The sequence below is a fragment of the Phoenix dactylifera genome, chromosome 2 (genome assembly GCF_051530095.1).
Source record: "Phoenix dactylifera cultivar Ajwa chromosome 2, Ajwa_hap1_PhDact_Kaust_v1.1, whole genome shotgun sequence".
In the NCBI taxonomy this organism is placed as follows: domain Eukaryota; kingdom Viridiplantae; phylum Streptophyta; class Magnoliopsida; order Arecales; family Arecaceae; genus Phoenix; species Phoenix dactylifera.
In genome coordinates this window covers 11,116,880-11,132,226 of record NC_143191.1, presented here as the reverse complement: position 1 = coordinate 11,132,226, position 15,347 = coordinate 11,116,880, and the positions used below count along the sequence as shown (strand labels likewise).

The following is a 15,347-nucleotide window of genomic DNA, read 5'->3' as shown; positions in this document are numbered from 1 at the left end:
CTAAACACATTGAGATAAGACATCACTTCATAAGAGATCATGTATTGAATGGTGATGTGTCACTCCACTTTGTGTGTACTGATAATCAATTAGCAGATATTTTCACAAAACCCCTAAGTGAAGAGAGATTTAGTGTGCTTAGAAGGGGATTAGGAGTGATTGATCCATCCTAGTGGGAGTTACCACTAGATTAATTGATTTTGATGATGAGAATGAGGTTAAAAGAGAGTTTCTATTCAATGATCATCATATCAGTCCTTAATTAGGTGATTTTCCCTCATTTGGCGCGATTATAGCAAGAGTTTTAAGTGCGTGCCAAGGTTAGAGACGACTCGAGTAAGTTTCAGAGCCGGCTCCTAAGGGGGAGTCGACTCGCGCATTTGCGGGAGTCGACTCGCAAAGCTGGCAGCAAAAGGGGAGTCGACTCGCGCATATTCTGGAGTCGACTCGAGGTCGAGTCGACTCGCGACTCAGGGGAGTCGACTCGCAGTCGGGATCCGACTTTTTAACCCTAGGTTTGTCGTTTCGCAAACACTTTTCCTCAAGCCGCCACTGTTCACAAAGCCCTAGAGCCGACTCCTAGGTCATCCCCGATCGTCTCCAAGCCTTTTTCCCGTCGATTCTTCGCCGGACATTGAGTTTCCATCCGTTCCTAGGTCATTTCCGGTCCGTCCCGAGCTTCCTCTGTCCGTCCTTCATCGTCCTCAAGGTATTTTTATTCCCGTTTAGGTCAAGATGCCTCGTAAGGCCGTCGTTAGGAAGAGGTCCCGTCCCGCGGCCGTTCCCGAGCGGCGCTCCAAGGCGCGGCATGATCCCGCGAGGCAACCACCTCCGGATCGTTCCCCGCCTAGGGAGGTTCATGTTAGGCCATTGGCCGGGAAGGCCGTCTCCACCGGGAGGTATGTCGATTTTGACTTCCTCTCCCGGGAAGGGTTCACCATAGGCGATAGGCTTAGAGCCCAGGGTCTAGAGTACTTCCTCACCTTGGACCTTCCCACCTATCCTGGCCTAGTTCAAGAGTTCTATAGTACCGTCCATCGGGGAGATGGAGGTATTGAGGGCACGGTATTAGGTGTCCCATTACGTGTCACGGAGGATCTCGTTGCCCATATCCTCCACCTCCCACTGGTAGGGGTAGCTCCTGCACATCCTGAGGATAGATTTGAGGCCCTTACGATCGTCTTAGGGCAGCCACCTCAGTCCCCCCTAGATGAGGTATCTGCTAGCTCACTTCCTATTGAAGTGAGAATCCTCTTGAGCATTCTATCCAGGTCCATCTTCCCTAAGACAGGAAGATTTGATTTTGTGAATGAGAGGGACCTAGCTATTATGTCTCACATTCTTCAGGACACCCCGGTCAACTTCCCCAAGCTGATTTATAGGTATATGTGTGAGCCTTTAGATAGACCTAGGCTCTCCCTCCCATACGGGATGATATTCACTCTCCTGTTTAGGCAGTACGAAATTTCCATTCCTGAGAGGGAACCCTCTCGTGCCTTGCGATGGACTGATCGCTTGGGTACGGGGACCATGCACAGGATGGAATTTCGGAAGAAAGACGGGATCTGGGTTAGGAAGTCCACTCTCACTGCTCAGACCACCAGACCATCACCCAGTCCTGAGCCAGACTCTGATTACCCAGACTCTCCACATCATCCAGACCTTCCATCCACTCCTCCTGCTCCTACCACCTCTGCCGGACCTTCCTCCTCAGCTCCACCATCTATGGAGGTCCGTATTGATCCAGAGCAGCTCCGAGAGCTGCGGCAGGAGATCGTCCGAGATTTGAGGGACGAGCTGCTCCGGGAGCTCCGAGGTTCCGTGCCAGCTGCCACTCCTGCACCCACTCCTGCACCCACTCCATCCTCCGCATTGGTGCCATCCTTGACAGCCGTGACAGACATGACGGCTAAAGTGCGGGAAGAGATATATAATATCAGGGATTTGATGCAGGCCCAGTTCCGCAACATGAGGGAGATCAAGAGCACCACTCGACAGTTTCGAGAGGAGATAGGCCGTGACATGCACACCACTACCGAGGGGGCCGAGCGCTTGTCGAATGTGATTGTCGGCAAGCTGGACGCACTTCAGACCTCAGTGACTGGGCTTCAGACGTCGGTGACTGAGCTCTCCACTATGCACAGCAGAGCCACCTCGTCTATCATCACACAGCTTAGCCATGTCACAGAGGCAGTCGCCCTCCTCATGGAGCGGAGCAGATTGGGAGGAGGAGCCACATCCTCCAGAGGAGGAGACGCATCCTCGAGAGGAGGAGACGCATCCTCGAGAGGAGGAGCTACATCCTCGAGAGGAGGAGCTACATCCTCGAGAGGGGGAGCTACATCCTCGAGGAGGACATAGATGATTTTGAGTTGTGTTTTATCTTCTTTTGTATTGTTTTTGCCTTACTTATAGTATGCTCAAATGTATTCACCTTCATATCAATACAATGAGTAGACATCTTATCTTTATTTCTGTGCCAATTGACTGTGCCATTTGATGTTTGATTGTGCCATTTGTGCCATTGATTGTGTGTGTGATTACCTCCTTTTTGATATGATGACAAAAAGGGGGAGAAATATGTATAAAATATGTAATAAGGGGAGAAATATGGTTAAAATATGTAAAAGAACTCTTAAAAACACACACAAATTTGTTCTAAGTGGATTCGGTACCTCGAGGCTCATTATCTCTCTTTTGGGGCTCCTAATGGAGTAATCTCCAGAATCTATTCAAGGGATATTCGGAGATTAGCTTAATCGTACTCAAGAACAAATTGACAGATTTTCCCTCTAAAAACAAAAAATTCAGTTCAAAAATTTCAAAGCATTAAAAGGAAATTCAGAAAACTAAAACTAGTTGAATGCATATGTTGAGGGGGAGAATCTGAATTTTAATCAAGATAAATCATTGATAACATATAAGCCAAACAATTGATTGCATAATATGGAGGCTTATATAATTCCAAATGAAAGGAGGAGCTTTAACTCCGAAATTTAAATGTTTCACACCTTTCAAACTTGGATAAATTAAATTTTCAGACATTTGAATTCACTTGTGAATTTTATTTCATTATTTATTGAGCAATTCATTTTACGTATACTCAAAGTTTTGTCATCATCAAAAAGGGGGAGATTGTGGAGTGATTGATTAAAACCCCGTTTGATTTTGATGAGCTCAAAGCATTTGAGTATATCGTGTGATTACTAATGAATTCAATTGAGTGTTTCAGTGAAAATCCTGCTCAAGTGTTTCTAGACATGGTTTACAGTATTTTGGATAAGTTAAGAAGTCTGCTGAACCAATGTCTGAGACTCGAGTCGACTCCCGAGTTTCACGAGTCGACTCCAAGCGTATCAAGGTCACTGGCACGAGCTCGAGTCGACTCCTAATCAGTATGAGTCGACTCCGACTGAAAACAGACAGAAGGATAGAAGAGCAGTCTTTCAGATCTGAGATTCGAGTCGACTCCAGTGGAACGCGAGTCGACTCCCAGCGGTGCACAAAGAAAAAGTCAGAGAGTGTTTTATGGACTCTGAGATTCGAGTCGACTCCAGTGGAACGCGAGTCGACTCCCAGCGGTACACAAAGAAAGAGTCAGAGAGTATTTTATGGACTCTGAGATTCGAGTCGACTCCAGTGGAACGCGAGTCGACTCCCAGCGGTGCACAAAGAAAAAGTCAGAGAGTGTTTTATGGACTCTGAGATTCGAGTCGACTCCCGCATTACGCGAGTCGACTCCAAGATTGTGCGACCATCAACAGAGAAAACCATGTTACTGCCACTGAGATTCGAGTCGACTCCCAGACAGCTCGAGTCGACACCAAGACAAGCTTCACGTCAAAAGGCAGAAGACCAACTTTCGGAAACTGAGAGCCGAGTCGACTCCAAGGAAGTTCGAGTCGACTCCAAGACTGGATGAGCCAAAAGACAGAGAATCGGGAGTTCGGGCTCTGAGATTCGAGTCGACTCCCAGGACAGTCGAGTCGACTCGAGAGGGCAAAATTCAAATTTGTATCCACGGTCTACAGAGGAAAAGCCGACTCCAAAATTGCCAGGTCAGCGCCAGAAGTTGGCGAGTCGACTCCGGGCCAAGACGAGTCGACTCCCAGTCGTGACGGCAACTTTAATTCAAACTTGGAACAGTTGCCGAGTCGACTCCTGAAAAGCTTGAGTCGACTCCCGCTACAGCCGAGTCGACTCCTGATCGCGCGAGTCGACTCCAACCCACCAACGGTCACATTGTCAGGCTGCGCAGAGTGTGCAGAACGGCCAGAAAAAGTGGAGTAACGGCTAGTTTCCGTGGGGGTTGGCTTAAATAGCCACAGAAGACTGTAGCAAAATAGAGAACATACATTCCACTCCAAGCATTCAAGTCTTCAAGCTTTGCAAGTGCTCTTCAACGAGAAAAAGGGGAGATCAGCATTTACTGCGCCACCAACTTCTCCCCAGCATTCAAAGCTTCCTCCTCCTACATTCAAGTCGATCACTCATCCAAGAGGAGACCAGAGTCAAGAAGCCATTCCTCTACTTAAGCTTAAAAGCGTTTGAGGGCTTCTAAACTCATCCTTGAATATATTGTTTCATACCTGCTTTTGAGAAGCTTATTTTCTGTTTTCTTTCTACTACGTGTATTTACTTGGTTCAATCGGGGGATTGAATCAAGGGGATAAAGGTTAGTTGGTGAGCCAGTTTTAAAACCAACGTGTGAAAGGGTTTGATTGTGAGCCCGGGAAAACAATCGGGGTTGGTTCTAGTCGGTGAGCCTGGGAAAACCGACCGAGTTCGTTGTTAGCTCGTAAAACAACAAGTTTGGTTGTGAGCTTGCAAAACAACCGGCTGTAATCCAAGGGGGTTATAGTGTATTCCCAAGAGAAACTTGGGGAGTGGACGTAGGAGCAAGGGATAGCTCCGAACCACTATAAAACCTGTGTTTGTGATTGATTGTCTCTTCCTCTTCTCATTTCATATTGCTCACAGCACATAGTAATTAATTAAATAACTTGGCATAGTTTTTAATTAATCATCCATAACGTTTTAAATTATCCAAATTGTTTTAAAACCCAATTCACCCCCCCCTCTTGGGTTGTCTATCTGGGCAACATCAATGATATTAGCTTGCTCTTCAACTTCATTGCCTTGCTTTGTCCAACATTCATTGTTATAGTGCCCAGGCTTGTGACAATTAAAGCATTGCATATTTCTCTTGTCAAAGCTTTGTTGATTGAAATGATGATTGAAATTGCCTCTTGACTTTCCTCTTAGAGGGAATGATAATTGGCTTTGTCCACCATGCCTTCCACCTCTTTCTCTATAACCGAAGTTTCTTCCTTGATTACTAAATCCTCTTCCTTGGTTCCGTAACCTCTTCCACAACCCTATAACTTCTTCCTTGGTTCTCATAGCTTCTACCTTGGCCTCTTTGAGTACTAGCAACATGGCATTCTTCCTTGACATCTTACAAAGAGAGCTTGGAATGGAGAGCTTGTTCTAAAGAACTAGAAGACTTCTTGCTCAGTCTATGCTAATGAATTTGTAGCATTCCCATCAAATGATCAATTGTCATAGTGTTCAAGTTTTTTGCCTCTTTAATAACTACCACCACATGCTCAAATTTGGGGTTAAAGAACGCAAAATTTTCTCCATCACCCTAACATCATCAATCTCCTCACCATTTGTTTTCATTTCATTCACAATTGACTATGCTTTTGAAAAATAATCCGAAATGGACTCTGACTCATTCATGCTCCACTCCTCAAATTCTCTTCTCAAAATTTGGAGCCTCACCTCCATAACTTTGTCAATACCCCTATGAGCATTCTTGAGAATTTCCCATGACTCCTTTAAAGTTTTGGCATTAGAAATTTTTTCAAAATTAGCTTCATTAATGACTTGGTAGAAAGCAAATAAAGCTTTATCTCTCTTCTTTGACTCTTCGAGAATATTTCTTTGACCTTCGGTGAGCCTCTCTTCTTCTTGTGGTGAGCTAGGCTCTTTAGACCCTTTTTCAATTATCTCCCATAAATCTTGAGAATCTAACAAAACCTTAATTTGAATACTCCAACGATTATATTTTCTCTTAGTTAATTAAGAAGTTGAATAGGAAGCATATTACTCTTCATTTTAATTAAAGATTACACCAATATTAAGCTCAAACTCAATACTCTTCAAAAAGCCCCAATTTCAAACCCTAGATGCAAGCCAAGCACAAGGCAACCCCCAAATCACCACACCAAGCTGACACCAATTTTGTTGGAGCAAAATAGATGCTAATAACATACAAATAGCATCAAATAATAATAGAAAATAGAGCTGAATAATAGGGCACAAGATAGACTTAAATCCACTTCAAAAATCCTTCATTTCAACCATGAAAAACTGAAAATATAACTTACAAATGTGCAGAAAATCAGCAACTAAGAAAATGTCTTTTTTTCTTATAGTGTTCTTTCTTTTAACACAAAATCTGCTTGAGGGATTTCTCCTACCAAGCTCTCACCATCCTCTTCTTCTTTTCAAAGAGGAACTTAAAAGACACCCTCATACCATAAAACCTATGGGATGGTTTTTCTCTTTTTTTTACATAAAGTGGGAGTTAAACAAAGAGACTATTAAGTACAGTAAAAAACCAAAAAATTACATATGATGCCATAAAACAAAAGGTCAAAAAAAACCCTATTAAATTGGTTTAACACTTTCAACAGATTTTCCACATTAATTGGAGGTGATAAGCCTGCCAAAAGTCATCTGCTTATATTTCCCGGTGTTATGCTTGTAACTATTGTTTTTTTTCCCCTCAAAAATTGGGTTTTGCCACAAGGATCATACCCCTGTTGTTAACAACTAAAATTTCTGGATTCAGTTCTTGAATGATACATTCTTAAAAATTTAGTTTTAAAAATCACGTTACAGATAAATCTCTCTCCTTTCCTCTAGAAGATAATAATATTTATTAGCAATAAAAACTAAAAAAAATCTATCTCAGAAAAACTGAACATTGTGGTAGCTCCTAAGCTTTTTCCAAGTTAAGAAGCTGAAAGCATGAGAAGATTATTTTTACAAAATATGTGTACATAATACAAGCATCTAAACTCTAATATACCTAGCAAACAAGCCAGCTGGGTTGTTGGCTTCTCTACTAGTGAGTCAAATGTGCCAACACTATCTCACAGTTTTCACAACCTTTCCTCTCAAGCCTAAGCAAAGTATATTATCCACAAAACAGTGACAACTTCAAACCACTAGTCTCTCTTTCTACATTGGAATGACACAATTACTCACTTTACCAAGTTATCAGAGAAGTTGGGCATCCTGTTCAGATGCCTCAGTATGTTCTCAGCCACCTGCTTGGTGCTACTGTCCCCTCTATGGAAAGCATTCACCAGTGCAGAGGGCAGCACCCTATCATTGGAGATATCACTGGTATCCCTGTCCCCACCCCTCATCAGAAACCTCTCAATCACCCAAAATGACTTCTGCCACACCCCATCTTCTCTGTGATCCCTCAGCACCCCCAGGACATGCCTCACTGCATCCACCTCACTCAGCACCTCCACACTCTTCTCCACATCCACCCTCTCATCCAGCAATGTACAAATGGCTGAGAGAGCTGCCTCCACCACCTTGGGGTTCTCATGCTCCAGACACCCCATCAGCCTCTCCACAGCCTTGGACTCCAATAGACAAAAGGTGGTGGCTGGAGAGCAGGCCCCTCTGTGGACCGGGCAAAGTTGTATCCTCTTCCCCCTCCTTCCATCCTTCTGAGAGCCCAGGCTGAACCACTTGGCTAGGAAGCTCTTCCTCTTAGACCTCATTATCTCTGGGGGCCTTGAGAGGTTGATGGAGTGAGAGGAGAGATTCTCCAACCCCACTGCTGCCAGCCTCTGGACCTCATCACTTCCTGCAGTCCTCACCAGCAGGTCTGTGAACACCGATGTTAGATTCTGCTCTATGGCCATGTGGAGAATCTCCGCGTCATAGAGGGTGGTGGTGAACCTCACCAGAATGCCCACAAGACCCTCAAGGTAGATACTTGCGTACCTGGTTGCTCTTGTTTCGCCTTTTTGGATGTCTCGTATTCTGTTTAGGATTATAGGAACTATGTCTTGTTCCACAATGGCTAGATTGAGTGTCAGACTCTGGTATGGGAGTTTCGCTAATAGATTCACTGATACAGCATGCTTCTTTGTGATTCGGTTGGCGTCGAACGCCATGATCAGACTCTCCGGCTGGCCCTGAGTCTTGCAGAGGCCTTCTGCTATTGTGTGGCCCATGTGGGTTGAGAGTGTGATCAATAGTTTTGCAGCGGCGATGGTGAGTTCTTCCATGGGGGAGTTCAGGAATTCGATGACTGTGTGGCACACTTCGGCCTCTTTGATCACTGACACCACGGTGACAAAAGGTTTTGGGAGTTTGGTCAGGGAGAGCAGGATTTTGATGAGGTTCACATTGAGCTCATCAGGCATGGAGCACCTGAGCAGGTGGGCAACATTGTAGATGGAGTAGTGGGAAGTGATGGTGTGGCCATGCTTGTTCACTTGGAGGCTCTCAGGGTCAATTCCGCATTCCAGTATGTTCGCAAGGACCGCAGCAGCCTCTTCCTTGGAGTCCATAGGCTCATTATGGATCCTGCGGGTGAACATCTCCTCGATCATGATTGGCACCACGCCGGCATCGACGAGTGTTTTGCTGCTTGGGTGGTGGGATGAGATCTGGACTAGAGCCTTGAATGCTGCCTTGCGGTTCAAACTATTCCCGCTGTGGACCATTTTGATCAGGGCCTCAGAGGTCCTCTCTGCAACGCGTGTTTTCATGTCGTGCTCGAGAACAAATTCACCGAGGTAGCTCACCATCTCCATCTGCACCTCTTCTGAACCTATTTCCGTATGTTTGTGGAAGAAGGATGTTAGAGAAAATGTTGAGTGTTTGCATAATGCTATAATTGGAAGTAGATCATTGAGATTATTATTACATATGTTTTGTGACAATCCTGCTTTCACTAGCACTATTTTATACAAATTATACTTCCAAATATGTTGTGAGTACCAATTTTTTGCCTCCCCTAAGATTTGTTTTGCTTGCCTATCAAAATGTTGAACCTAGTTGATATTTCACTCAAGATGGCAATCCGGCATCTAAGAGTTCAGCTGAGTTTAAACTTGCATTGTGGCAGGCAAATCATGTGCTATATCAGGTGTCCAACATGAAAACTTCTAAAAGTATGTAAAATATGCAGCATATCAAATTTAATGCTGTTTATTTCCAAATATTAAAAGATTGGATGAGAAGTGCCATTGCATCATTAATCTAAGTAGGTGTGAGTTTTGTAATGTGCAGGTTAATGAACATAATTATAAGATTTTTATAAAACAATAGATACTCCAAACCTTTGAATTAGAATTTCTACAAAAGGAAGTGCCATGTCCAATTGTCAGACGTACTTCAAAGGTACTTCAAAGGTGAAGCATCCAAGATAAATTTGGTGGAAGGTAGTTCTAACTGATAAACTAAGGTGGATGTCATTGTTATTGCATAACATGGTCTTTATAGTTGCCTCATTTTGGCATACATAAGAGTTGCACCCTATTATTCAGAATTAATTAAGACCTAGTACATGCCATGTTAATTCTGCACCTTTTGGTAATGAGCATGTGATCCTTTACCATCAGATGTCAGCTGCTTCTTTTTATCACCTAATTGTATGCTTTGTTTTCCAGCCTTTATTGGATATTCATGCACTGACAAATGTATTAGGAAATAAAGAGTGGGTTATGGAATTTACCATCAACAAGATGGTTCAGAAGGGGTTCTAAGAGGCCATTTTGTGCCATGCGCTTGATATTCTTTGGACATTTCTCCATGTTCTTTAGTGTTTCTGCAGCTTTCTCAGCAGCAAATGCATCGGTAGACTCATTATATTTCATCGTAATCAGCATCAGTATACACCCAGCTGTAGATCCAATGTTTTCCAATAGGAGTTCAGATTTTGAAAGCTCTAACAGGAATGAAAGAGATGCATGCCTTTCTGTGGAATGGTTGCTTGACAGCATCTTGATTGTTTCCGCAATGGCTTTCGTTTTTGCAATGATGTCCTGAAAATTATGAAGCCATTAATGAGAATATATTTAGGAACAAAGACCTAATTGACTAGTTGGTTTGTCCTACATTTATTCATTGATAAAGTGTTCTCTTGGACAAACTAGTTTCTTCTTGGAGTGTTTCTTTTCTTTCATATTACCAATTCTTTTATAGTTTTGGTTATTTCTGGCTTCTTTTAGACCCTTCTTTTTTTTGAGTGAAGGTGCAGAACATCTTGATGACCATTTACGATCAGGCTTTGCTTAATTCTGCCAATGATGCATAATGCTGAATGGCTATAACCTGCTTTAAGAAAAAGAGAGATAATAACTTTATGGACTGTAATTATGAATTGTTTTATTACTTCTCTTGCTGTTGCTCTATTTTTTTAAGTTCATATTTGACTTGAAAATCAATTATTACTGCATTAGTTGTATCTTTTTAGCTTATTAGCAGATTTAAATTATGTCAACAATACTTTTCTCAAGAAAAATTATGTTAATGTTGCTCTGTCCTGGAAAAAATGAGAGCCAGATTTCTTTCATGCAAGAGGAAGAGCTTCACTGTTATGGTTCCCTGACTATTTGATTTTTTTTTATTATGCAAAGCAGTGGTCATAGGTTTTGGTCTTTTTCCAATTATAGGAGCAGCCGGAAAACATAAGCATGATAACTCTGAATGGTTCTACTTAAATAAGTCTTTTCACTCATAAAACTACTTGGTGGATCAAAAGATTATGAAAGTATGGATTTCTATGGACATGGTTGCCAAAAAAAATTTCTTTTTATTGGGAAAAAAGCGGTTTTAGCAATCAGCAAGTGGATCCTTTGTCCATGGAAGATTTTCCTCTTGCATGAAGAAGATGTTCTATTTTTGAATATTGCTCTCATTACCAAGGACTGAGCTCCAATAATATGTGAGCATGAAGTTGTCAGAATGAAACCTTTCCATCTTCATCCTCCACCAATAAGCGCAAAATGTCCAATGCTTCACACCTGACTCTAAGGTCCTCATGTTCCAGAAACTGTGTAAGTAGCTTTGTGATTCCAGTATTATGCATTTGCTCTTTGTTGTATCTTCTCTTTCGAACAAGGCTTTGCAGGTCTCTTATTGCATCCAATACCATAGCCTCGGAGGCGGCTAATGATAAAGCAGTTCGAGCTACTCTTATCCTGGTAGCTTCATTTCTTTCTTTCCATTCCGCTATCGTGGTCTTCAATGCGATGTTTGTGTTTAAAACTCTGCTCTGTAGCTTCATCCCGGTTATTGGACAAACTAAAGCCTCTGAACCATCTTTAAACTCCTCAAACCACTCAGCTATAGCTCTTCTTTCATATGTTGCACCACTCTCAATCGTCACTGGGTCATCCATGATTCTCTTTGTTAATGGACAGAAGAAGGTCTCATACAGAGGCTCTATGTATTCTGCCAATTGTGGAAGTGTGCTAAAAGAGTGGCTGTTATTTTCATGTGCACCATAATACATCCCTTTAAGGAAATCTACTAGCCGTGGTGTTTCATCTTTCTGAGAACCGAGTCTTTGAGGCTCCTCATTAGAAATTGCAACTAAGCTTTTCTCTTCACTGCTTTCTTTCTCTTCCAAGGAGAGATTCTCTAGCTTGGTTTCGACCATGTCACTTTGTTGAATTCCATTCTCTTGGAATCTAGCATTTCTCATCTCTCTTGAAAGTGATCGGATTGCGGTTTCAGCATATTCATGGTTATGAAATGTGGATGGTGGTATTTTGCTGAGAGCCTCTCCAATATCATTTATAACTCCCTCCAGCTGTTCAATGATGTTTTTTAGCTCATCATCCATAATTGATCTAGCTCCGCTGCTGCATTTGGCAACAAGTTCCTTGGCATGTTGAATATTAGTGGATAAAGACTCTAGAATCTCCGTTGCATTTGCTGGGGCATTTTCTGTCACCCGCAACTCCATAATTGCTGGAGATGTACGATGGAGATAGCTTCCCAATTCCATGAAATTTTCTTGTTCAACATCCACAGCAACTACTGATGACATGACCTCAGAAATGGATGCTAGCAGCGACTCTGTGAGAATTATCTTCTCGTCTTTAACTTTTGTCAGCTGAATAGAAGAGTGAAATATCTTTGTTATAAAACAAGATAAAGCTCGAGTTAGAGAATGCTCAGATAAGATTTTTAGTGGTTTGGTACATCTGTAGTTGCAAGACTAAGTGGAATTTAAGAAATTAATAAAACAAAACTAAAAATATTTAGTTTAAGTACAAGAAATTGAAATGTTATTGAGCAGAGCATCCATGAAGAATAAGACAAGGAGGTTACAAGTCTTGGCTTGGTGTTTTCATAAGGGAGTACACTGATAACAGAAACAAAAGCAAAAAAAATCACTGTAAACAGCTTAAACATGCTCCTTTAGAAAAAGTTAGACAAATAGCAGAAGCGCGCATACAAAGAAGCAAGCATTTTCTAGTGAATTGTGATCCCTTTTGGTGATTCCAGCATTACACATCTTTGGGTCTTCTTTTTCTTTTTGTATTTTGAAAGTGAAATTCTTATCCACACTTTTTTATGAAAAAGGGAGAATTATTTAACTAAATTATAAAATGCTGTTAAAGGATGATAAATGTATATTTAAAGCCCAACATGGAAGCTAAATCTTTCGACAAAACACAATCTTCTCCTATTGAATACCCAAATGGGAAAGAACGAGGACTATTTGTAGAAGTCATGTTTTGCATTGAATGTTATTAACAGAACACATGCACCTTGGAGAACTAATTGTAGTTGCATTTTTTATGCATAGAATATTTTGTAGTTTCAGCCAGAACTTTGAAAGTGAAACTATAAAATTTCGCTTTCTGCTTGAGCCATTCGACATTGGGGTCTACATCATAGTTCGCAGTGAAAAAAATTAGGAACCAAAATTTTTCCTATTGTAATAATGCTAATCATTTGTCATTACTTTGTTTCGTTAAATGTTAGGAAATATCTTCTTAAGGGTAAACTTAAATTTGGTGAGTTTGATTATGTGGAAGCAGCATGATAGATTGCATCTAGATGATTTTAAAAAATCTAGAAATATATTCAAGGTACACAGGATATGATGTACTCCAGAATGATGTTTAATTATTTTATTATCTTATTTTATTTTTTGTTATTTTTTTACTTTTTTTTTGGTCAATTCAGCTAAGCTGAGAAACTGGAGCTTAACCATCAAAACTCCGGCCAAAACTGAAACTGAAGTTTCTGAGTCTTGCTACACAAAAGCAAGCTTAAATCTCCTTTGTACTCAGATCTGCTAATTGGTGGTCTTAATTCATATATAGTGTTGCTTTAACACATGGAAATCTTGGTTGTTAATATGATTTGAGAAGTCTAATTGAGGGTATAGGTTTTCTGATAAACAACCGGCATGTGATTTTGAATTTTAGTTTGCCTCTCAAGCATTTTTTTCTTTTTCCTGAGATTCACCAAGTTTTTAATGTTATTTTCTAGGTTTTTTTCTCAAAGAAAAAGGAACATAAATGATTTTGTAGAAAGGGAAGAAGAAATGATACTAGAAATTTAGCAATCTCATGACAAAAAAGATGCATTGTGTTTAAGCAAGTTTGGATCAGGGCTAACATCTAACGGGAATTCGGATCTTCCGATATTTTCATACTGATGTTCACTTATCAATGATTTGCATGCAAGTAAACAGACCACAAGAACAACAATAACTGATGCGTGCATGAACTTCTACCAGTCTTTGACAAAGAACTGGCTAACTAGAAGCTTATTTCAAATAGGTATACCATCTGATTTAAATTTTCAGAAAGTAGATTGCATGGTAGGGTAGTGAAGCATAAATCAAGTTGCTAGAACCATGGAAAATCTCAACATATACCATAACATGATTACAAGTTGAAAGGGGGGAGTTTCAAGAATAAAAAAAATGCAATTGTTATGAGTAAAGACGCACCAAATAAATATTGAGTAATTCATACTCTGTCATCCCCTTATGCGGTGTATAATCATCATTTCCCAGGGTTGTGAGAAAAGGAAAAAAAAAACTGACGAGCTGCTCTTGACATTTAAGCTATTATTATTTGGAAACCAACTTTATAACTACTGGATGCATCTCTGAATCGGAGATCTTGAATGGAGAGAATGTTCAACATTCGCTCTGCATGGGGATGCCTGCTATTTGTTTCCAATTGTCTCATATCGGCATTTTTCATGATGAGATACCTATTTTGCATGCAAAATAGCTCATGTTGGAAGAGAGATATCAATCCAATCTAGTGATTTCAGTTCTGGGATGGAGATACTTTCTCATATTTCCCTAACTTCTCCATTAGCCAAACTAGCGATACGATTTCTGGTTACTTTACAGGCTTTAATTTTTCATATGGCCTGTTCCTGAATTCCTGTTGGTTTTAATCAAATTTACAAGCGTTACAACTTTATGGTAGATATAACGGAATTATTACCAAAATAATGCAAATAAGGCATGAATTTAGAAGGAGAAAGAGCATACCGACATCAGATGAACTCAAGCACAGGAGGTGGACCTTGTGGCCTCACCCTCCCCTGAAGAAGCAAGCTACACTGCCCTCTTTCCCAACACAGCCTGATTCCTCTGAAAGAGGATCTAGAAAGGACATCCATGTTGAACCAGTCAATTAAGAGGTTAAAATAGTTTAGCTGCAGCTAATATTTTTATAATCAGAATTTTATATAATGGTGAAATAAATAATGCTTGACCTGAGTAATATAATGTTTATTTTTCATAATTTATTTCAACTACAAGATAAAATTCTACTGAAAGAAAAACACGATAGCATTTATTAAAGAAGCAAACCATGATGATGACACTAGAGGATTCGACAGAGCAGAACTCTAAAGCTTCATTCAGCATCCATTTTTGTACATGTATGCTTTGTGTTATTTTTTTTTTGGCTATATATGTATAAATTTATCTATAGTTTTGTGTCTTTTTGTGTCTGTTTACTTAATCATTGGAAGATGGTTTACTGTTAGGCAGGATCTTATCATCAACTAAGATCTTCAGTCTTTATTTAAACTTCCAAAGATAGCAGCCTATGGCGTATATTACTGATTCCAATACAGGAACCATATTACCCAGGTCAAAAGTTTGTATTATTGTCAAGAAAGCCAACTTCAACATTAATTTCATCAGCTCGAAAGTCATATTTATAAGTGATCAGAGTTGTACGCCCTGTCCTCGAGAGTTCAGAGTTCCATTGAAAAAGTTTTAGGAAGCCTCATATAAGGTCCAG

The 15,347-nt window shown here is 40.8% G+C and overlaps 1 protein-coding gene across 4 annotated transcripts; it reads right to left on the bottom strand.

Moving 5' to 3' along the window:
* Nucleotides 1-7,003: 7,003 nt before the first annotated feature.
* LOC103706597 (Armadillo/beta-catenin-like repeat family protein) lies at nt 7,004-15,127 on the bottom strand. 4 transcript variants are annotated; one of them, XM_088715299.1, is made up of 5 exons: nt 14,585-14,720; nt 14,027-14,474; nt 11,021-12,169; nt 9,782-10,091; nt 7,004-8,875 (listed from the first exon to the last, which is right to left on the bottom strand). In XM_088715299.1, the coding sequence occupies exons 2-5, from the start codon at nt 14,057-14,059 to the stop codon at nt 7,278-7,280; spliced, it is 3,090 nt and encodes a 1,029-aa protein (XP_088571425.1). In that variant the 5' UTR covers nt 14,060-14,474; nt 14,585-14,720; the 3' UTR covers nt 7,004-7,277. The 4 variants fall into 4 exon arrangements, with proteins under 4 accessions (XP_088571425.1, XP_008788969.3, XP_088571426.1 ...); XM_008790747.5 differs by lacking the exon at nt 14,027-14,474 and having other exon boundaries at nt 14,585-15,127; XM_088715300.1 differs by lacking the exon at nt 14,027-14,474 and having other exon boundaries at nt 11,021-12,190; nt 14,585-14,723.
* Nucleotides 15,128-15,347: the final 220 nt, after the last annotated feature.